We start from the raw sequence: 24,922 nt of genomic DNA on the forward strand, positions 1-24,922 counted from the left end.
AGATGCTGGAGATCAAAGTTGAAACTTTATTGCTGGAACAGCACAGCAGGTCAGGCAGCATCCAGGGAACAGGAGATTCGACGTTTCGGGCACAGGCCCTTCTTCATTCCTGAAGAAGGGCCTGTGCCCGAAACGTCGAATCTCCTGTTCCCTGGATGCTGCCTGACCTGCTGTGCTGTTCCAGCAATAAAGTTTCAACTAATTTCACACTTGACCAGTCAAATATGTCTCCACTGCAGCTAGGATCTACTGAAATTGTGGAAGCTCACGTATGGAAGAAATCCATCAGAAGTGAATAATAGGAATTGCAATATTAGATTGGTAGCCTGAGAATTTTTGCCACTCGTCTTAGAAGATTGGGAAGAAGCGAGTTTTGAGAAGATATGTAGCGCAGGTTGCGGTTCTGGATATAGATTTGCTCACTGCGCTGGAAGGTTTGTTTTCAGACTTTTCATCACCATACTAGGTAACATGTTCAGTGAGCCTCCGAATGAAGCACTGGTTGTGTAGCCGCTTTCTATTTATATGTTTGAGTTTCTGAGAGTTGGTGATGTCATTCCCTGTGGTGATATTATTTTCTATGGTGATGCCATTTCCTATTCTTTTTCTCAGGGGGTGGTAAATGGGATTCAGGTCAATGTGTTTGTTGATAGAGTTCCAGTTGGAGTGCCATGCTTCTAGGAATTACTTTGTGTGTGTCTCTATTTGGCTTGTCCTAGGATGGATGTGTTTTCCCAGTTGAAGTGGTGTCCTTCCTCATCCATATGTCAGGATGCTAGTGAGAGAGGGTCATGTCATTTTGTGGCTAATTGATGTTCATGTACCCTGTTGGCTAGTTTTCTACCTGTTTGTCCAATGTAGTGTTTGTTACAGTTCTTGCAAGGTATTTTGTAAATGACATTAGTTTTGCTTGTTGTCTGCATAGGGTCTTTCAAGTTCGTTAGCTGCTGTTTTAGTGTGTTGGTGGGGTTTGTGGGCTACCATGATGCCAAGGGGGCTGAGTAGTCTGGCAGTCATTTTGGAGATGTCTTTGTAGGGGAGAGTGGCTAGGGTTTCTGGACATGTTTTGTCTGTTTGCTTGGGTTTGTTGCTCAGAAATAAGCAGACTGAGTTCATTGGGTACCCGTTCTTTACTAATACACTGTATATGTGATTTTCCTCTGCTCTGTGTAGTTTCTCTGTGCCGTAGTGTGTGGTGGCTCATTGAAATAATGTTCAAACGCAGCTTCATTTGTGAATGTTTGGATGATTGCAAACAATATATATGGACCAAATATTGATCTTCAAAAGGAATCTTCCGAACATCCACAAAATAACATGACCCACTATCACTAGTATCCTTACATGAGGAAGGACACCACTTCGACTGGGACAACACATCCATCCTAGGACAAGCCAAACAGAGATTTGCATGAGAATTCCTAGAAGCATGGCATTCCAACTGGAACTCTATTAACAAACGCATTGACTTGGATCCCATTTACCACCCTCTGAGAAAAAGAACAGGAAATGACATCACCATAGGAAATGATGTCACCACAGGAAATGACATCACAACCCCTCAGAAATTCAAACATATAAATAGAAAGTAGGGTACACCACCAGTGCTTCATTCGGAGGCTCACTGAAGATGTTATCTAGTATGGTGTCGAAACGTCTGAAAATGAACCTTTCAGCTTAGCGAGCTAAACTACATCCAGATTGGGAAGAAATTAGAGCTTTAAGTACAGTCTGCTATTAGCTGAAAGAGATTAAAATTAATTAGAAAAGAATTCTAATATTAAATAAATTGGCTTCTGAAAGACTAAGACTTAGTGGACTGGTGCCTTTTATTCTGCCGTTTAAATTCTTAAACAACATGTTGGAAAATGCAGTGCACGAAACTATTACATGATTAATCTTTTTAATGTCCTAGCATGGTTGAACCAAAATACTGTGTAGTATATTTAACAATATCTTAAGTAATTGTTCTTCATGCTCATCAGTAGCGTAAGAAAGCTAAAGAATTTTGTTAACAGAGTATGGACTGGTGAAGTAGCGATATTGAAAATAACTGAATTTAATCTAGGAATTTAAAAAGTTTATTTTAAGAAAAAATAAAAACTTACTACGCAGAGGTAGACATTCAATCAGACCAACATGCCTTTACTAGTTTTTGAGAATAGGACGAGGCATGCCACATCACATTTGGACCATACCCTGTATATTCCTCCTCAGGTACCTTCTAAAGTGATGTTTAGAAACACCTTCCACACCGTTTTGGAGATGTTACCAGATCATGACAGCTCTGTGGAAAAAAAACTTCTCATTTCCCTTCGAGATCATTAAATCCATAACCTCTAGCTATTGATCCATTTTCCAAATGGAATATAAAAACCTATTACTTTGAAAACCTCAATGACGTTACCCTAACATTTCTGTTCCAAGGCTAATATTTTCAAAGCTCCTTTTTTGTTTTTAAGTTTTCCCCATTTGGCTTCATTTCTAAGATCCATCCCTCCACACTGCTCTGATCAATATTGCATAGCCCCCTCCTCTTTTTCCCTCCTTCCCTGGCTCATCTGAAGACCCTGTATCCCAGAATATTGAAATTTCTATGCCTTCTTGACTTCCTTGCTATCTCTTCCAACTTTATTTGTTCATCTCCCTGCTTAACCTTCTGCTAAGTTCATTTAAACCCTCCCCAACAACACTTGCAAACCTCCTCTGAAGGATTCTGGTCCCATTCCAGTTTAAGTGCAACACATCCATCTTGTCCCACTGCCCCAGAAATGGTTATGAAATCTGCTATTGCATTGGCGCAGTGCATATGAGATTGTTCATTGCAGATACTTACCCCATCTTAGTGCCATTCTTGTCTTGCATGCCCCATGTCTTGCATGCCCCATATATACTCACTCACCCAATATCCGCAATTGACACAAATCATATGCTTCCTAATAACATCTGAAAGTTGTTGAAATTCTCAACAAATACATAAACAATTATCCATTCAAACCGTGTTTGAAACCAATTTACTCCTCTTTCGAGCTCATAAAATTGCAATAAAACATGCAACCGTTTGGGAGGGAGCTAATTCTGCTCAACTGCTCATAAATCTGTAAACATAGTCAGCCAACCAAACAAAATTTTTCAAAATGTTTTAATTCTACTAATGTCTAATAAACCTGTCAATTAAACAAGGCAAACAATTTCCTTCAAAGCTAACTGTAAATAAGTCATGCTGCTGGAATTTGGTCAAGCATTTAAAATGAGATTCCTTTATACATCAAACCCTGCTGAGCCCAATGCAGTCATGGCTTTGGCCGAATAAAGGGTGAGTTATCTGTATTGCTTTTTCATAGGCTCAACAGATATATATAGTTTAGGTCAATAAAAAAATTAAAGGACAAAGTCTGGAGGGATATGGGGCCAGGCGCAAGGCAAGTAGGACTCGTTTAGATTGGGTATTATGTTTGGCATGGACTGCAGGGCCTGTTTTTGTGCTGTATGACTCCATGACTATGACACAGTGACCAGTTGACATTTTAATATCTGATGCTCAATTCTGTTAAATGCATAATAGCCCTATATCGATGGAAGAAAGTGCTGTGATGCATCTAATCAATGTAATGATCACTTACCTTTAAAGGATGGAGCCCTTTGATCAAACAGCTGGAAAAGCTCCCAGTTAGGGGTAATAAATGGCGCTAATGTTTGTGCTTCACAATTGCTAGGCAATTACCATTTCCAACGTGAGAGAATACAATTATCATCCCTAAATGTTCAATATTATTACTATACTTGAACATCCAGCTGTCAGCATCCATGGAGTCACCATTGGCCCAATCAGAGGTTAGGAATTCTGACCACATGTCTCCCCAATGCCTAGCCGCGAGGGACAAGTCAGGAATGTGATCCACTTGCCTGGATGACATCAGCTCCAATGACACTCAAGCTTGACCCCATCCAGGAGAGAGCAGTCTGCTAGACTGGCAGCACATCCACCACCTTCAACGTTCTCTCCCTTCACCATTAACACGCATAGCAGCCAAGGTTCCCCTGATAACACCTTCCGATCCACGACCTCTACAACCTGGAAGGACAATGGCAGAAGATGCAGGAGGAAACCATTGTTTGCAAAGTTTGCCTCAAAGCTATACACTATCCTGACTCAGAAGTATATTAGTGTTTCTTCACTGTCTTGGAAATGAATTTCTAACAGCGAATTCTCCAAGGTGATTAGGGATGAATAATAAATGCAGGCCTAGCCACATCCCACACTTAATATATTACACCTGCAGCCTGTAACTTTATATCGGAAGAAAGCAACCCCATTTAAACTCACCTGTTTCAAGGTTTCTGCCAGGGTCCTTGAACTGTCTGACCTGATGTGGCTATAGGAACCACTGCACCTCCCTGAATATATCAAACTGGAAATTTAAAACTGGTGTTAGCATTTAAAACACTGAACACAATGTCACTTTGTGTGAGTGCCGGGTCAGCATCTGTCACATTTCCTGTGCCAGTCAAAATGATGGACTGTGGGAATCTGGTGAGAAGTTGAAATTTCAGGTACGTGTCTCCATTGTTAGTTGTTTGATTTGTGTTTGCCAAGCTTTTGGATGACAAAATCCATCTCCGAACAGAGAGAAATGGGGAAAGAAGTATGGGAGGCGACACTGCTGATAAGTTAGGGAAGGTGACATTTAGACAGGGAGACTTTGGCTCAGGTGGCCACACATTGTTTAAAATTCATTCACAGGATGAGGCCAATATTTATTGCCCATCCCCGGTTGCCCAGTGGGCACATTGCTGTGGTTCTGGAGTAGGCCAGAGACAGGTAAGGATGGTAGTTTCCTTCCCTAAAAGACATTGGTGAACCAGATTCTTTTTCCAACTATCGACAATGGATTCACAGTCATCATCAGACTCTTAAATCCAGATTTTTCCAGAAGTCCAGATAAACCTATTATTGTACAGGACAATTAACCTAATATGTGGGAACTGCCAAGTGTTAATGAGCTAAGATGTACTGCCCTGAATAACATTATTTTGCCTTTTAAAACAGGACTGCATTTAAGGCGAGACCTTTGCTAGGTGGAACAATGAATATACGTGTGCAGGAAAAAAGTGCTGCAGTCTGATGTTTTCATCTAATTTCTTTCAATCTTGCTTCAAAGTTAAATCTTTCTACAGAACACATTCACCCCAGGCTGAACGCTTTACAGTCTTTCCAGGGAAATTGCAGGGGGAGATCACAAGCATGCTGGCCTTCATAACAAGAGGCATTCAGTATAGAAGCAAAGAGGTCCTTCTGCAACTGTACAGGACCCTGGTGAGACCGCACCTGGAATATTGTGCGCAGTTTTAGTCTCCAAATTTGAGGAAAGACATTCTGGCTATTGAGGGAGTGCAGCGTAGGTTCACGAGGTCAATTCCTGGAATGGCAGGACTATCTTACTTTGAAAGATTGGAGTGACTGGGCTTGTATACGCTTGAGTTTAGAAGGCTGAGAGGGGTTCTGATTGAGACATATAAGATTATTAAAGGATTGGACACTCTGGAGGCAGAAAGCATGTTTCCGGTGATGGGTAAGTCCTGAACCAGAGGACATAGTATAAAAATAAGGGGTAGGCCTCTTAGAACAGAGTTGAGGAGAAACTTCTTCACCCAGAGAGTGGTGGGTGTGTGGAATGCTTTGCCCCAGAGCGCAGTGGAGGCCCAGTCTCTGGATTCATTTAAGAAAGAGTTGGATAGAGCTCTCAAGGATAGTGGAATCAAGGGTTATGGGGATAAGGCAGGAACAGGTTACTGATTAAGGATGATCAGCCATGATCATAATGAATGGTGTTGCTGGCTCGAAGGGCAGAATGGCCAACTCCTGCACCTATTGTCTATTGTCTATTGACTTATCTTAGTCTGTTCACATTCTTCCATCTTAAGATCATTAAAGTTCAGACTGAGTGAAGCATTATTTCTCTTATTTCCCTGTTCTTATTGAATGATATGATCATTAAAATAACTCAGAAATTATTTTTGCCTGCTTTGCCAGGCAAAGGAGGGTGGTGGTGGATGGGGACTCTTTAAGGTAGAGGCCTTCAGACTATCCTGATGGGGAATGGACACGTAGAGAGATGACAGATCAATGTTGGGGCCAGGAATCTGGATATGTGTGTGTTTAGGTGTATATGTGCATGTACAGGTTAATCGTAATGGCTATTTTTAATGACAGAGTCCTATCACCTACAATACAAACACACACTCCATTTAAAGAAAAGAGACATACTATTAATTGCACTCTGTTATCTGGTCCTGAACTAACCAAATCAGCTTACCTTAGGCCACTGCCAGTGTTGGTTTTCAACCACAAACTGACAGCAGCACTTGTGTCATCCGATCTATAGTTTTTACTTCCTCTGTGCTTGTTTCACCCGAACCTGGGGCTATGGAACTCAGTGAACCAGCAGGAGGTTTAGAGACTGTTTTCCTTCACTGGACCATGTTTCAGTAGATGAGTGCCATCAGTCCACATCACTAATTCCATCATCTGTGTAATTGAAATTTAGATGGATTTAGATGTAGGGACTGGGAGGAGAATCAGACATGCTAGCAGGCACCAGTCTGACTGAATGGCCTGTTTCTATGTCATACATTCTGTGCCGTATATCAACACTAAAACATTACCCCTTAACAACTCTTGCAGATAGATGAGCAGCGAGAATATGTACAGAGGATTTGGAGGGATGGTGGACGGATGGAGATGGGTGTTGAATTTGGCCTACCCCTTAATATCATTGCTAAGCAACCAGTTGCCATTAACAACAGTTGGTAAGCAAAAGAAAAAGAAAGCTTCCAATATTTCATGTTTTATTGATTATGCAAAGTGAAGTATCCTTTCTTTGATTCATGGAATAATTGTCGATTTTATAAGACTTGTCATAGAGTCTGGTTATTTTAACTGGGCTTTCCTGCTTTAACTAGACTTTATTACAATAGTGGTAAGATATGGACAAACAATCCTTGATTTCCATCATTTGATTTCAACATCTGGCACCTCCATGCACTAAAATACCTCTAGAAAGAAATAAAAATACTGACTTAGAATTATCACAGCAATCAGCCGACCATAAGTTGAGCCAATGCATGAAACAAAGCCAAAATTAACATCGCTATTAAAAGGCATTCAAACTCAGATCTCTATCTCCTGTTTGATTTATAAGTAAGTTTCGCATATTGGAAATAAAACCTTGCCTACACATTGTAGCCTAGGAGAACAATTAACCCAGACATGGGAATGTACAAATGAACTGTGTTTTAAGCAACTGTCTTAACAGAGTAGCAGAAAGAGAAACATGGATTTGTACCTGCAAAACTGGAACACACATTCTCTCTCTCCCTGTTTTCTCTCAGCCTCTAATAAAATAAATTGGAGAACCATCTGCTTACTGATAACCCAAAGATATTTGCAATTCATCATTTGGTAGTATAAAACTTGATTACAGATTAAAAGCCATGTTTTATTCAAAGCTTTTCACCTTGTACTTGTCAGGTCAATTCACAAAAATACTAACATAATGGGAAATAATACAGTAGTTTCATACTATGAGAAGAGTGCGTTGATTGTTGACAAGTGGATTGTGATTGGCAGATATGTTGCTATTGAGAATGCACCAATTAGTGATGAGTGACAGTAAACTGATAAGATTTGTTGAAATTTAAACTGGGCATGTTGATTCTGATTGGTTAAGATATAGCCTTGAGGAATTCCTTTACATTGGTATTCTAGCAAATTGTCCAGAAGAATGCAAGTTCAAAAGCTTGATAAAATGTGTATTTTTTCAGCAATATCTGCAATACACAAGGTATCAATTAAATGGCCATGGTCCCAGGTTAAATCTAACATATCAAGGACTCCATAGATTTTTTAAATTGCATATACTTTATCTTCCTTGTTGGATGAGACATTATCAATTTTTTTTATCACACTGGTGTTTTTTGTGTGTGTTTTATATCACATCTTTACTGTTTCCTTGGGGTTAGTAAGTAAATAAATTCTTCTTGCTTTCATTCAACTTGTAAACTATGTATTTAATTGAACTGAGATAAGAGAGGAGCTGATTCATCCCTCCTGTGTCGAATTGCAAGTGTTTGGATGTAAGTTGAACAGGTTCTAATATTTGAAAATACCACAAAGCATGGGACATAGTCATATCTTCACAATAATAAGACCTGTGTATACTAGGAATCATTTGGTAGTAGCATGGTGGGGGATGCAGCCTATTCGCCATATTGTGTTAGGACCAGACCCCAGGCAGAGTTCCCCAATTCATTACAGTTCCAAATGGAAAACCTCAAACTGTTGAGCTCTTAGGTGAGGAAGGATGAACTAGTTCCCCTTCTTATACTCCCACACTTTTTTGGTTGGTTGCAACATTGATCCCTTCTCATTATCTCTGACCTGAATGAACTTATGCTTTAAAATGAATCAACTAAACCAGGCTTTCTTGAGTAACAAAGAATGAGTTCATTCACCACTAAAAGTGGGAAGAGTTGGTAAAGCAATGCACATGTACAGATTAGAAATAAGAGGAGAGTCTAAAAGGATAAAGATTAAAAAAAGATAAATGGATCAGTTTCTGAATTATTCTCCAAGAGCATACAGTTGAAAGTTGCGGCTGTTGGAGTGGAGGTTTCTGGTGAGACCTTGTACTTGTCAGGTCAATTCACAAGAAGTGGTAGTTGAACAGTCTGTTTTGGAGATGTGTGGTTTTGTAGGCTGGTTGAGGTTCCTTTGTCCTGATTCCTTTTGACTCTGATTGAGATCTAGCATTCAGGGTGGGAGAGAATTGTTATGATGTCCCATTTCCTTTATCTAACCAGTTTGTAGTGGTCGAACTTCAAACTTAGAATCATAGAGTCATACAGTATGGAAACAAACCTTTCAGTCCAACTTATCCATGCTGACCACATTTCCCAAATTAATCCAGTCCCATTTGCCAGCATGTGGCCCATATCCCTCTAACCCCTTCCTATTCATGTACTGATGCAGATGCTTTTAAATGTTGCAATTATACCATCCTCCACCACTTCCTTTGGCAACTCATTCCATACATGCGTGAAAAAGTTGCCCCTTAGGTCCCTTTTAAATCTTTCCCCTCTTACCCTAAACCAATGCTCTCTAGTTCTGGACTCCCCCACCCGAGGAAAAAGACCTTTGATATTCATCCCATTCATGCCCCTCATGATTTTATAAACCTTTATAAGGTCCCCCCTCAGCCTTCAATGCTCCAGGGGAAAAAGTCCCAGCCTATTTAACCTCTCTCTTTAACTTTAACTTTAACTCTCCAGTCCCAGTAATATCCTTGTAAATCTCTAGTTTAATAATATGCTTCCTAGGGAAGGGCGACCAGAAGTGTACGCAGTAATCTCAACAGTCCTCACGCCTGTACAGCCGCAACATTCCCTACTCCCAACTCCTATACTCAATGAAGGCAAACCTTCCAAATGGCATCTTCACCACTCTGTCTACTTGTGACTGCACTTTCAAGGAACTATACACCTTTTGGTACACACAAGAATGATGAAGGGCTTATGCCTGAAACATCAACTCTCCTGCTCCTTGGATATTCCCTTATCTCTTGTGCTTTTCTAGCGCCACACTTTTCAACAAAACTGTTCAGTCCCACTCGAATCTTCAGGTAGAGATGAACAATCTATGTAAACCCTGTTGTTATGCAAAGGGATAAACACTAAATGTGTCTGCAGTTTGGGACATGGTCCATTGGCTGTTGAGCTGAGTGTCATCTGCACCTTCATTATCTTTGTATCACAAGAGATCACAGTCTGGTCTATTTGAACACTCGTTCGGTGTGACATCCTATCAGCCCCATACATAATGTTTTTAGATCTTCAGTTATCATGTTCTGTAGCAGTTCTCTTTTAAAAAACAGCGTTTGGAATGAAGGGCTAATAACAGACATAATACTTCAGTGTCCAACCCATTATCATAACAATTGCTTTAAAATGTTCACTTGGATTTTGATTTCTGTGTAAAGTATGTTAAGATAATGAAATGCTGTCGTTCTTCTGCTGTTCTTTCAGTCCTGCCTTGAAAAGGATTTATTTGTTGGAATTTCATCCATCACTGGGATTGGCCTCCCGTATTCTGAATACAATAGAACGTGCTTACTGGGAGCTGCATCACATTCACAGACCGAAGACAGCTGATGAGTGCATTAGTCTAGAGAAACAAGTTCTTAATTTGGCATTAGAAAAATGGGTGGCCATGGAAAAGATGGAGTCATGCTATAGTCTCCAGGTTCAAAAGGATGTAAGTATGTCAGAGCAGGTAAACAAATTTGAGGTAGAGATTTACACATTACAGTTAAAACATAAACATAAGAATATAAGACCAGGAGTAGACTATTTGGCTTCTCTATCCTGCCCTACTATTCTATAAGATCATTACTGCTCTGCCTCAGGCATCAGTTTCTTTTTTGTGTTAGCTCCTCATGGACTACAACTCCTCAATATTTCAAAAATCTATCTGAAGGCTTAAATAATTGCAGTGATCTAGCCTCCACAACTCTCTGCGGTAGAGAATTCAGACATTCACTCCCCTCCTGGAGAAAAAAAAATCCTTCACATCTCAGTTTTAAATAAGTGAATGTGCCCTTAGTTTGAGATTCCCCCACTAGTGGATATATCTTCTCAACATCCACTTTGTCAGGTCCCCTCAGAATCTTGTATGTTGAAATAAGGTCATCCCTCATTGTTGTTATGGACCAGGCCAGATCCCCTCAAAACACTTGCTAGTTGTTCTAAGCAGGTGTAGTGTGGATATTGCAGGAGGCATGCAGCTGGGTCAACCACTTTGTTTTAAACAAAACAGAATTTATTTGCAAGATTACTGAATGAAATATAAACTAAAGAGAACAGAATATAAAATAACTTAACTATTTAAAAACCCAGTTGACGCTATTGCAACTTAATGATGCTGTTCCAAATACTTGAAACATCCCCATAAATACCCCCTTGGCAAAAAAGGTAAAATCAAGCACAGGTTCTTACAGGAGAAATGTCAGAGAGAGAGAGAGAGAGAGAGAGGGTCAGCATGGAGCTGTTTCTTTGACCAACAGCCTCAAAAACCTGACTGCTTCTAAAACCAAACCAAACAAAACCAAACCAAACCAGAGGGAAGCTGAGCTGGGAGAACTGGCCACTCTCCTTATATTATACAAGTACGTTTTAAGAAAAACTTGAAAGCCTGTTGTCTGAGGCAGTATCTGTTAGCTATAATCAAATTGGTCCTAAAACCCATCGAAACCAGACACATCAGAACCTATGTGTATATGACCCCGCTGAAAACAAAAACCAAGGACAATCTAATTTTGTTAAAGGAGCAGCATCGTTACATTGTTCAAAATAATAATAAATAAAGACCTAACCTGTTTAGTCGCTTGTTAACTGCTTCATCCCAGGAATCAGCCCAGTGAATCTTTTTTGAACTATCTTCATTGCTAGTACATCCCTTCTCAAGGGAGACCCAAAGCATACACAGTACTTCAAGTGTGGCCTTATCAACACCCTGTACCATTGTAACAACACCTCCCTGTTTTTAAACTTCCAGTTTATATATCTAGAAGCATAAATATTAAAATTATATAAATATAAATCTTATATAAATATAAAAATGTTGCTACATGTACCCAAGCTGTTGTCAGACCATTTCTGGAATGCTATGCTGGGTATACGTCTGGGCACTGCATCCTGTAAAAATATAGGGGGAGTTTTTCAGACAAGGAGAAGCTGGCTTGAGTGTGTGGAAAGAGTTAAATCCCCTAAAATTGACATTGGATTGGGACTCCTCACAGCAGGAAAAGTTTCTTCAGTGAAACTGACAGGTTGGGAAAGCTTTGATCAGTGAAATTGAAGAGCTGCAGTCATGGTCAGATGCAGCATTCAAGAGAGCATGGGATGGAATAGTGTGCAGGAAAAAGCAGGAGATTTGCACTGGATAATGATGCTCATTTGAAAAGCTGGTGGAGGCACGATGGGCCAAATGACCTCCTATGGTGCCATAATAATTCTGTGATTCTGAGAGGCTACTGTTTTCATCATTTCTTCCTCTCAGTAGTACTCAACAGGTGATTGCTAATTTCTAACGTGCTTTACAATTCACTGCCCTCAAGCTGCAGTCTATGCTGTTAGTCTTCACCATCCCAGGGAAGTACAGCATGAAGCTGTACCTTGCAGCTCTGCTGAACATCAGGAGCACAGGGAGATACAGATCCAACTGTTTCAGCAGATGCAACACCATTAGCAGGCTCTGGTCACCTTCTCCTCTGCCACACACTGCACTGTAGGGCAGATGAGATGAACATAAAGGTCCAACTCCAAGGTGAGACCCCTACCACAAGCTGCATAGTTAGAGGATTATCACTCTCACCATGGCCGAACACTAGTTGCTTAGAAAGCTTCAGTTTTTGAGGCACGTTGTTGCTGACATCTGCAGCCTCCCAGAACACAACTTCTGTCCCAGTGGAGCTGGTGGATCTGTGCTACCATTGAACATCAAAGTGCCTATCACTGGCCTTTTCCTGAAGTCATCTGCTGTCTTCCCTGGCAAGGAGAGTGTTAATAATTACTTACGTGGAAAGGAAGAAAGGAGAGCATTTTTTGGAGGTAACTGTAAAACATGGATGTGAGAAGAGAACAGCACGAGAGTGTGAGAGTTTGGCTGTTCAGATGGGAATGTGAGGAGGTACCTGGAGAAAAGAACACAGGGACCTAGGAGCAGAAGGAGGCTATAGTGCCCTCTGATTCTGCTTCACCGTTCATTAAGCTCATGGCTGATCTTGCTGAGGTCTTCTCTTCACATTCATGTCTTTTCCACATGAGTTTTTTAACTATCAAAAATCTATCTAACTCTGGTTTGAATCAGTTCAATGATGAATAGAGAGTGTGTTACTGGAAAAGCACAGCAGGTCAGGCAGCATCCGAGGAGCAGGAAAATCGACGTTTTGGGCCGGAGCCCTTCATCAGGAATGAGGCCGGAAGCCTGTCTCCAACCCTAAGGCTTCCGGCCTCATTCCTGATGAAGGGCGCTGGCCCGAAACGTCGATTTTCCTGCTCCTCGGACGCTGCCTGACCTGCTGTGCTTTTCCAGCAACACACTCTCAACTCTGATCTCCAGCATCTGCAGACCTCACTGTCTCCTAAGTTCAATGATAACCCTACCTCCATTGTTTTCTTCGATATAGAATTTCACAGAGTACTCCTAGACATTCAAATCTGGAGCAGTATAGACCATACATTCCCTCAAAGCTTCTCCAGTATTCATTTTCTTAAATACTGCCATGCCTGCATTCCAAACCTTTGTGATCATAGATCATAGAATCCTTACAGTGTGAAAACAGTCCATTTGGCCCATCAAGTTCACACCAACCCTCCAAAGAGCACCTTTCATGTACTAGGACACCCAAATTCCTATGCATCTCAGAGCTCAGCAATCCCTCACCTTCTGAGAAACAAAGTCTCACCTCCATCTTAAAAGTGTGCCCTCATGTGGCGGCATGGTTGTTCAGTGGTTAGCACTGTTGTCTAACAACACTAGAGACCCGGGTTTGATTCCAGCCTCGGGTGACTCTCTGTGTGGAGTTTGCACATTCTCTCCGTGTCTGCGTGGATTTCCCAGGGTGCTCTGGTTTCTTCCCACAGTCCAAAGATGTGCAGGGAAGGTGGGTTGGCCGTGCTAAACTGGCTATTCGTGTTCAGGGATGTATACGTTTGGTGTATTAGTCTGGGGTGAATGTAGAGTACTAGGGGAATGAGTCTGGGTGAGTTACTCATCGGAGGGTCGGTGTGGACATGTTGGGCCAAAGGGCCTGTTTCCTCACTGTAGGGATTTTATAAAATTCTTATTCTTAAACTGTGTCAAACTATCATCAAGTCATAGAGGTGTAAGCAGGAAACAGACCCTTTGGTCCAACCCGTCCATGCTGAGCAGATATCCCAACCCAATCTAGTCTCACCTGCCAGCACCTGGCCCATATCCTTCCAAACCCTTCCTATTCAAATACCCATCCATATGCCTCTTAAATGTTGCAATTGTACCAGCCTCCACTACATCCTCTGGCAGCTCATTCCATACACATACCTCTGTGTGAAAAAGTTGCCCCTTAGGTCTCTTTTATATCTTTCCATTCTCACCCTAAACCTATGCCCTCTAGTTCTGGACTCCCCGACCCCAGGGAAAAGACTTTGTCTCTTTATCCTATCCATGCCCCTCATGATTTTATAAACCTCTATAAGTTCACCCCTCAGCCTCTGCTCCAGGGAAAACAGCCCCAGTCTGTTCAGCCTCTCCTTATAGCTCAAATCTTCCAACCCTTTCACAACATCTTTCCGATAGAAAGGAGACCAGAATTGGATGCAATATTCCAACAGTGGCCTAACCAATGACCTGCACAGCCGCAACATGACCTCCCAATGCCTATGTTCAGTACCCTGACCAGTAAAGGAAAGCATACAAATCGCCTTCTTCACTATCCTATCTATTGCGGCTCCACTTTAAAGGAGCCATGAACCTGCACTTCAAGGTCTCTTTGTTCAGCAACACTCCCTAAGACCGTACCATTACGTGTATAAGTCCTGCTAAGATTTGCTTTCCCAAAATGCAGCACCTTGCATTTATCTGAATTAACCTCCAGCTTCCACTTCTCAGCCCATTGGCCCAGCTGATCATGATCCCGTTGTAATCTAAGGTAACCTTCGCTGTCCACTACACCTCCAATTTTGGTATCATCTGCAAACTTACTAAGTGTACCTCTTATATTCACATCCAAATTATCTGCAAAAATGACGAAAAGAAGTGGACCCAGCACTGATCCCTGTGGCACTCCACTGGTCACAGGCCTCCAATCTGAAAAACAACCCTCCACCATCACCTTCTGTCTTCTACCTTTGAGCCAGTTCTATATCCAAATGGCTAGTTCTCCCTGTATTCCGTGAGATCTAACCTTGCTAACCAGTCTCCCATGGGCAACCTTGTTGAATGCCTTACTGAAGTCCATATAGATCACATCTACTGCTCTGTCCTAATCAATCCTCTTTGTTACTTCTTCAAAAACTCAATCAAGTTAGTGAGACATGATTTCCCACGCACAAAGCCATGTTGACTATCCCTAATCAGTCCTTGCCTTTCCAAATACATGTACATCCTGTCCCTCAGGATTCCCTCCAACAACATTGCCCAGCACCGACGTCAGGCTCACTGGTCTATAGTTCCCTGGCTTGTCCTTACCACCCTTCTTAAAGAGTGGTACCATATTAGCCAACCTCTGGTCTTCCTGCACCTCACCTGTGACTATTGATGATATAAATATTTCAGTAAGAGGCCCAGCAATCACTTCCCCAGCCTCCCACAGAGTTCAGGTCCTGATTTATCCACCTTTGTGCATTTCAATACATCCAGCACTTCCTCCTCTGTAATGTGGACATTTTTCAAGCTGTCACCATCTATTTCCCTAACCTTCTAGTATCTACCCTGTCAAGGCCTCTGAGGATCTCAAATCCTTCAATAAGATCACTGACTTTCTGAACTCCAGTGGGTAAAGTCTTACCTGTTTTACCTTGCTTCAAATGATAACCTCTTCATTCCGGAATAGTTGAGTGAACTGATGAGTTGAGCTGCACAGGTGGTTGTTCTGAGGATTGCTGTCTAGCTGGTGAAGGCTGAGCAAGTTACGGTCTTACCCCAGCCACCTTTGCTCCCCTCTTCAGGACTTGGGTCTTCAGTGATGGCCTCAAGATTGAAGGAGCCACAGTTATGTTACTCAGCCGCTTCCATCCACACCTTTTTATTTGGAGCAGCTTCCCTCTCCTTCCTCTCCCTGGAGAACTTATCCCAAAAATAGTCAGGCCCCCACGATGCCACAGTGGGACATCGAGACAGGAGCCAGCGACCCAGGTGACAGCCTTCTCAGGTCTCCTCTTGCTACAGGTTTAAAAACCAATCTCCTTTTGACGCTTTATAACCCATTCTGGGCTTTAAAATGTAATCCCTCCTTGTATTGTCAGGAAACTGAAGTCAGAATGCTCACACTGTGGTTCAGTCAAAGAGCATTTACAAAGTCAGTTCCAGCTGTCAATGGTTTCCCACCCTTTCAACAGGGACTAAGATATAAAAGTTTCACCCTTATTATGAAGGGAGATGTGCAGCACTGATTTACCAAGATAAGGCTCCAAGGCTTAAGTTATGGGGAGAGGTTACATACACAAAACCTTTATTCCCTGGAAATAGACAGTTCAGAAGTGATTTGATTGAGGTTTTGCAATTTTGAAAGAATTATTAGATTAGGTAGAGAGAGAAAGCTTTGCAACTAGTGTAAGTGTCTGGAACACTGGGATGCCCCTATCCAAGCAAAACCTGTCAGGAAAACAGGAAGCAGCTCTTCACACTAATAATGGTGAAAATATGGAATTCTCTCCCATAACAGCAAGCTTAGGATTATATTAGCATAAACAGGTTGGACCGAAGAGTCTGTTTCCATACTGTTTGACTTATAACGACATGCTAGCTAAATTATTAATTTTAAATCTGAGCTGCATCGATTTTGCTCACTGATAGTACTAAGGAATATGCCGGAATACAACAGATCGGCTGTAACTTAATTAAATGATGAGCTGAATGGCATAGTATTGTTCCTACATTTTCTTAGACAAGTGAAGCTTGAAACCTTTTTCTCAACAATACAACAGTTTTTGCTAAAGAGAGTGATACTTGATACTGTTGGTTGCATGGGGCTTATTCAGTTACATTGCAGAAAGTGACAGCTGGCACAGGCTAACCATACATTGGCATCCACAAGGGGGCTGGATAATGTTACAAATAGTGACAGCAAAGCTCCAGTGGCTTCAGCAATCATCCAACATCTGAGAGCATATTATTGCCTCAAGCAACATTACAAATGTTTTCTCTTGTGTAATATACAATATGGTTTTGTTCATTTTTTTTTTCTGGAATTACTTTGTTGCACTTAACATTTTTTCAATTAAGCCATTGAGCCTTTGCATTGCTGGAAAAGAGAATGTTTTGTTTGACACCTTTATGATATGAGCTACAGCAGAGAGTGTAATGAACAAGAAAAGCCAGCTTCACTGGGAGCTCTTTCATACCATTTCACCATTTTATGAAGTTGTTCTGTACATTATTAATTCTACAATAGAGAGGAGAACTGTTCCATATGGTAGCAACCTTATCTGACTAGGGAACTGCAGTATAGTAATGAGCTGGAGAGGGGAAGACTGCTGACATTTTCACATTCCAGTCACTTAATCTGAACGATCAACATCTTGACTCCAACAGCATTCCACCCCCATCCCAATATAGCATAAATGCTGCCCTTTGCACACTTCATGTCAGCTCTAATGAAGAGTCATCTAGATGCAAAACATTAGCTTGTTCTCTCTCCGTTGATGCTGCCTAACCTGTGTGATATAAATCTAGTTCCTTGTTGTTATTTGCTGAACAAATAGGAGGTAGAGGGATCAATATTAATCCTACTCACCTGTCAGAAATCTACTCAGAAACTGACCCTTAACTGTCACTGTAGAAAAAGTACTAGGGAAACAAGTGATGCTAAAGACCAATAAGTCCCCTGGATCTAATGAGTTGCATCCTAGGCTATTAAAGGAAGTAGCAACTGAGACAGTTAAAATACTGGTAGTAATCTTCCAAAAATCTGGAAAAGTCCCAGAAGATTTGAAAATTGCTTACTCAAAATGGAAGAAGGCAGCAAACAGGTAACTATAAGCCAGTTAGCTTAACATCTGTTATAAAGAAATGTTAGAGCAGAAAATGTGTTGCTGGAAAAGCGCAGCAGGTCAGGCAGCATCTAAGGAACAGGAGAATCGACGTTTCGGGCATAAACCCTTCCTGAAGAAGGGCTTATGCCCGAAACATCGATTTTCCTGTTCCTTGGATGCTGCCTGACCTGCTACGCTTTTCCAGCAACACATTTTCAGCACTGATCTCCAGCATCTGCAGTCCTCACTTTCTCCTTAAAGAAATGTTAGGGCCTGTTATAAAGGATGTAATAGCAGAGTATTTAGAAATACAAAGCATGATCAAACATCAATCTATTATATTTATCATTCACAAAGCCATGCTGACTTCGTACAAAACAGAGTCAGCATGGCTTCGTGAATGATGACAAATTTAATAGAATTCTTTCAGAAGGCAACAAGCAGGATAGATAAAGGGTAGCCAGTAGATGTAATATGGGAGAAAGTGAGGGCTGCAGATGCTGGAGATCAGAGTCAAAGATGCAGGAAAAGCACAGCCAGTCAGGCAGCATCCGAGGAGCAGAAGAGTCAACATTTTGAGCATAAGCTCTTCATTAGGAATGAGGGGGTGGCCCAAGGGGGCTGAGAGATTCTGGAATATACTTGAATTTTTGAAAAGCACTTGTTAAGGTATCACATATTAGACTACTCAATAAGATAAAAGCCCATGATGTCAGAGTATGAATGAAGGATTGGCTAATTAATGAAACTTAGAAATTTGAAGGGGGCATTTTTGGGATGGAATCTGTAACTTGTGGAATGCCATAGGAATCAGTGCTGGGCTACAATTATTTACTATGTATATTAATGACTTGGATAACTGAAGTGAATATACTATATCTGACACAAAGGTAGGTGGGAAGGCAAGTATTGAGGAGTCCGTAGCCAATTTCTGCTGCTACATTTCATGGTCTCATTAGTCACCCATTTGTATTGTTACCCTGAAGGGCTTTGCAGATGAATGAGACCCACAGTTTAAAGCAGGAGACTCATAGTGTTATGGAAATTCAAGTCCAAGTGCATCAATGCTATTCACATTGTAGGATGAGTGGAGAAGTCACTGTGGCTTTCTCCATCAGCCTGAAAACAGTTCAATGCGGCCTTAACAGAAAGTCCAAATTTAGCTGTCCTGTGGATTACTACGAGAAGTAGGATCCTCCGTACCCTGCGAAAAGAAAAATGACTTCTCATGTCTTTTTAAGCAGTACCTGCAAGCTATAAATGAGACCTGGAAGTTAAAATGAGCTGAGTGAAAATTGACTGAAATTAGAATAAACTGCAATGAAGGCTAAGGAGTATACAATTTTTATATTTCGCTCTGCAGTCATAACCCACCTCATAAATGACAGATTCAAGTTGACCTCAGAATGTAAACACAGTTACGTAATGACCTTTGAGGAGATGGCAGCCAATTTGACTTTGACCAAATTCACTCTGCCCTTGTTCCTTTGCGCTTCTTCTTGTTGCAGTTGTTTTCGGGAGTGTTCATCGATGATCCGCTCTTTGTCAGAGACGTTGGGCTTTCCTTCATGAAAGATTCAGGCGAAGTTGAAAGTAGACCAGGAGCAGCAAATCAAACCTTTATGTTGCATACATTCTGCAGGCTTTTGGAGATCATCACACTGCGCCATCGTTTGATAGAGGCTGCATCTGAAACTGCCTTGTTAGCTCGGTAAGCGCATCTCTTTGGGTGTGACTGTCTTCGTTTCTGAGTGTGTCTATTCCATATTCCTTCCCTTCCTCATTGGTTCTTCCTCTGTTAGATTCAAGCAGGAAGCTTTCTGTCAGGTTTTTAACCACTGCCACTCTCACTCCAGTGAGTATGAAGTCACAGAATCACAAGAAGTGTTATGGTACAGAAAGAGGCTTTTCGGCCTGACATACCTGCACCAGCTATTGTCAAGATCGGTGTGGGACTGGTTATCTAATTTGATTAAGTTAAAACACCGAACTGCGGATGGTTGAAACCTGAAAGGAAAACAGAAACTGCTGGAGGAACTCAGCAGGTCTGGCAGCATCTGTGGTGAGAAAGCAGAGTTAATGTTGCTGGCTCACTAACCCTTCGTCAGAACTGACCTTGAAACGTTAACGCTGTTTTCTCTGCACAGATGCTGCTGGGCCTGCCAAGTTCCTCCAGCAGTTTATGTTTGTCTTTCACTAATATATTGGACTGTTTCCGCTCTTGAAAACCCTGAGATTGTGGTTGAATCTGTGAACTGACTGTAAGGAATTCCACGTGTGAGGCAATGTGTTTTTTTTTTTACTGAATGGTAAAAGTTCACATTAGTGCATTTCTCTTCAGGTTGCTCTGCCATGTTGAAAAAACTAATCTGAATTAGCATCCTACTGTATTAAAAGCCAATGAAAGACCTACACATTTATCCTAATTACACCACATTTGAATATTGATTATTAACAGATTAGATTCTGTCTTGTGTGCTGCTTCTTTCTCTCATATTTGATTTATTCAGTATAGAGCCTGTTGACACAGCCAGGGTGGTTTCCAGATCTTGGTAACTGAAACTGTGAGAATTTATTTTAAACTGGTGTTTGCTGTAAGTCAGGATCTGTACCTGCAGAGGGAGACATATTTCACATGATGTGTGCTTCGGTTTTGGACATGCTGTATTTACTTTTATCAAAAGCTCAGAACGTCAATATCAAAATATTAAGATGGCTCAAAAGCACTGGGTTACTCTTTCATTTTTCATGTATATCTGAGGTATAAAATGTGTTTCTGTAGAGTTTGAGTCACACATCATAGTAAGTGTGTGCTAAGTAAGTCTGGCCTCAGCTGGGCTGTGCCTAGCGGAGGTGCATTCAGTTGGATGATGTACAGATACAGAATGTTGAGGCATATCCATGAGTAATGGATGAGGTACAGCAGGCAAATGGAATTCTAGGAACTTCAGCTGGACAAAGAATGAGGAAAATATACTCATCAAACAAACCCAAAAAAACTGCGGATGCCGGAAAAACTCAGCAACATCTGTGGAGAGAAAATATACTCATCCTTTAAAATTTGCTGTTAGCTTAATATTTTAGCAAATTGCTCGTGTCTAATTTGCACCTCAGTTATTCCAGTAAACAAAGTTGAAATGTGGGATTGTTATAAAATGATGTTTAAATTGTCATATATTGTTTATTCCTTGATTTTGAAAGGTTCTAAACTGGTTAGAATACATTAACCTCTGATAACGTTCCTGCTTTATTCCCAGATTATACAAGTCTGCTGCAATGCAAATGGGTTTCGAGGAATTCCATCTCTACTTGCGGCCTGTACAGTTTGAACTCGCAGCCTATAAACAGAAAGCTGATCAGCCCCCTCCCGTATTCATTACAAGTTTGCTTGAAGACAGCAGTAATGTTGACAGGTATCACAGTCAAAGTCCTGCTTATAATCAGAGGAATCATAAACCTTATTGGTCTCAATGTCTCACTTGTATCTGTTGTAAGCATACCTGGGATTTTTTACCTGTTATATATTTTCAACACTGGTGTTTCTTTAACCCTCCCTGACCCATTCTGCAGTGAATGCAGAGCTGGTGATCTCAGCTATGAGCTGTATCCAGAATGCTGTGGGACGCAAGTGAGGAGATATCAGGAACTCTGGCAATAATTTTCAAAGTTAAAAATCACACAACAGCAATCTAAGTTTGTTCAATATGTCGCATCACTTACATGACACTTTGATCTTTACTATAAATTCTGTGCCCTCTGATCCTGCTCCATCAGTTACCTGAAGAAGGAGCAATGCTCCCAAAGCTTGTACTTCCAACTGAACCTGTTGACTATAACCTGGTGTTGTGGATTTTTAACTTTGCCCAGTTGAACACCGGCACATCCATATAATAATTTTCAAATCGTCTCCGACTACTGGAGGAGTGCCAGAGGACTGAAGGACAGATAGTGTGGTACCATTATTGAAGAAGGGTGATAAGGATAAACGGGAAAATCACAGGCCAGTGAGTCTATCAATGACAGGGAAAAAATTGGAAAAAATTTTGAGGGACAGAATTAATTTCCACATGGAGAGACAAGGATTAATTGGGGCTTAGCCCATGTAACCAAAGTAACTTAGAATACTTTTTTCTGATGCATTTTTTGGATATATGTCTAAAGGTTTCCTTTGATTTAGAATCATAGAATCTCTACAGTGTGGAAACAGGCCATTTGGCCCATCGAGTCCACACCAACCCTTAGAAGAACATCCCACCCAGACCCACTCCCCACCCTATCTCTGTAACCCTGCATTTCCCATGGCCACTTCACCTAACCTGCATATCTTTGGAGTTTGGGGAAGAAACTGGAGCACCTGGAGAAAACCCACGCAGACTTAGGGAGAACATGCAATCTCCACAGAGAGTCGCCTGAGAGTGGAATGAAATCTGGGTCCTTGGAGCTCTGAGGCAGCAGAGCTAACCACTGAGCCACCGTGCCATACTAAAAATGCACCACCAGTGAATAAACTAGGTAGAAGGATGCAGATCTTTTAACAAATCCACAGTTTATGAAATCTGCTTTGAATTTAATCCAGTTTGATGCATTCAGCACAAAGCTAAATCCAGGCTATGCCACAGATGGAAAATTATGCTTGACTTCATTTTATAGCTTTATATTTAAATCAAGATCATGGGTCTTTTTTTTAGTGCTTCTAAAGTGTCAGCCCAGAAAATTAAAGTTGCTTTTATGCATTCTTTCGCTGGTGTGGCCAACAATAATCCTAGTTTTATATGTTTAAGATTTTATGACTGAATAATTTGCCTTTAAAAATAAATCACTGGAATGGATTTTACTTTTGAGTGATGGCAGAAGAAGTGGAGGTAGTTGAAGTCATTGGGAAATATCCAAGGTAATGGGAAAGGTCAAAATCAATAGAAAAGATATTTAGCCACCTGCTACATATCCACACAGTCTTCCACTGTCAGCTTCTCATCACCCGCTGAACGTGAGATTCCAGCCTGTTCTCTCTCAATAAATAAAATCTGTTCCAATGTCAGGTGTCCCTCACAGTTCACATTAATTTCTTCATCCTTTGGATGTTAATCTTTTTTCCATTAACCTCTTTCTGTTGCTCCTTGTATTGTACAAGAATTGGAATTCAGGTTACTTTAGAAGGAAAGTTAAGGAAAGCAGATTTTCTGATATTCTGAATGTTCTTCATAATGAAAGTGGGAACAAATCATTTAGTTTAAACTGTGTTGGATGTGGCAGTTCCACTTCTCATTAAAATATATGAAACAAAATGGAAGCAGTATAGAAGAACATTAGTAAGTTCTTAATTTACTTTTCATATAGAATTAGATAGGATTTGCAGTACAGTAACAGGCCATTCAGCCCCATATGTCCCTGCCAGGGCTTGAGTCTCCTGAAATTCTTTCTCACTTCACTTTATCAGCATGACCCATTATTCCCTTATTGTTCATTCTAATTTCACCTTAACCTGTCCCTCTGGTAGTGATTTCCAGTTGGTCACCACTCTCCAGATTGGGACACTTTTTCAGAATTTCCATTTGATTCAATGGTGATCATCTTATATTGTTGGCCTCCGGTTTCTTTTTAATATTCTTCACGAGTGTTTTACTCTGTATTCACTCTGTCATTACCCGTGATAATTTTAAAAATCTTGAGAGGACCCTTTAGCCTTTGCTCTTCAATAGAAAAGAAACTTGGATTGTTCACCTTGTCCTGTACAGCAGATATCAATCAAAGAACTTGATAGGTGGAACTATGCATTTTTGACGTCATCTTTGTAAATCTGTTTTGGACCCTTTTCAGTGATTTGAGCTACTTCCATAGTTTCAATCCTAGATTGTTCTGACCTCAGAGATTCTGCTGACCATGAGGCCTGAGGATTGTGGGTTGTATTGCAATTTGAGGCTGTACCATGATAAACCGTTCCTACTGTGGAGGAAGTCAGCAGATCTGGAACATCAGTGGGGAGAGAAATAGAGTTAACAAACTTGTAAGGAGATCTCAGCTATCTGTAAGAATAATATGGTGGTTATGGTAGGGGATTTTAATTTCCAAACATCGACTGGGACTGCCATAGTGTTAAAGGTTCAGATGGAGAGGAATTTCTTAAGTGTGTACAAGATAATTTTCTGATTCAGTATGTGGATGTACCTACAAGAGAAGGTGCAAAACTTGATCTACTCTTGAGAAATAAGGCAGGGCAGGTGACTGAGGTGTCAGTGGGGGAGGACTTTGGGGCTAGTGATCATAATTCTATTTGTTTTAAAATAGTGATGGAAAAGGATAGACCAGATCTAAAAGTTGAAGTTCTAAATTGGAGAAAGGCCAATTTTGATGGTATTAGGCAAGAACTTTTGAAAGCTGATTGGAGGCAGATATTTGCGGTAAAGGGACGGCTGGAAAATGGGAAGCCTTCAGAAATGAGATAACAAGAATCCAGAGAAAGTATATTCCTGTCAGGTTGAAATGGAAGGCTAGCAGATATAGGGAATACTGGATGACTAAAGAAATTGAGGGTTTGGTTAAGAAAAAGAAGGAAGCATATGTCAGGTATAGACAGGATAGATCGAGTGACTCCTTAGAAGGAGTATAAAGGAAGTAAGAGTATACTTAAGAGGGACATCAGGAGGGCAAAATGGGGACATGAGATAGCTTTGGCAAATAGAATTAAGGAGAATCCAAATGGTTTTTACAAATATTTTAAAGACAAAAGAGTAACTAGGGAGAGAATAGGGCCCCTCAAAGATCAGCAAGGTGGCCTTTGTGTGGAGCTACAGAAAATGGGGGAGATACTAAATGAATTTTTTGCATCAGTATTTACTGTGGATAAGGATATGGAAGATATAGACTGTAGTGAAATAGATGGTGACATCTTGCAAAATGTCCAGATTACAGAGGAGGAAGTGCTGGATGTCTTGAAATGGTTAAAGGTGGATAAATCCCTAGGACCTGATCAGGTGTACCTGAGAACTCTGTGGGAAGCTAGAGAAGTGATTGCTGGGCATCTTGCTGAGATATTTGTATCATCGATAGTCACAGGTGAGGTGCCGGAAGACTAGAGGTTGGCAAACGTGGTGCCACTGTTTAAGAAGGGCGGTAAAGACAAGCCAGGGAACAA

General features: G+C 41.0%; 1 protein-coding gene across 1 annotated transcript in view; it reads left to right on the plus strand.

Moving 5' to 3' along the window:
- Positions 1 to 24,922, plus strand: part of LOC122548438 — a 113,566-nt gene that overhangs the window by 61,990 nt on the left and 26,654 nt on the right. The window contains exons 19-22 of the mRNA XM_043687102.1: positions 6,686 to 6,810; positions 10,084 to 10,312; positions 19,299 to 19,501; positions 21,048 to 21,203. Of these exons, the coding sequence (XP_043543037.1) occupies positions 6,686 to 6,810; positions 10,084 to 10,312; positions 19,299 to 19,501; positions 21,048 to 21,203 (713 nt within the window). The remainder of the gene's footprint in view (positions 1 to 6,685; positions 6,811 to 10,083; positions 10,313 to 19,298; positions 19,502 to 21,047; positions 21,204 to 24,922) is intronic.

The sequence above is a fragment of the Chiloscyllium plagiosum genome, chromosome 3 (assembly GCF_004010195.1).
Source record: "Chiloscyllium plagiosum isolate BGI_BamShark_2017 chromosome 3, ASM401019v2, whole genome shotgun sequence".
Taxonomy (NCBI): Eukaryota; Metazoa; Chordata; class Chondrichthyes; order Orectolobiformes; family Hemiscylliidae; genus Chiloscyllium; species Chiloscyllium plagiosum.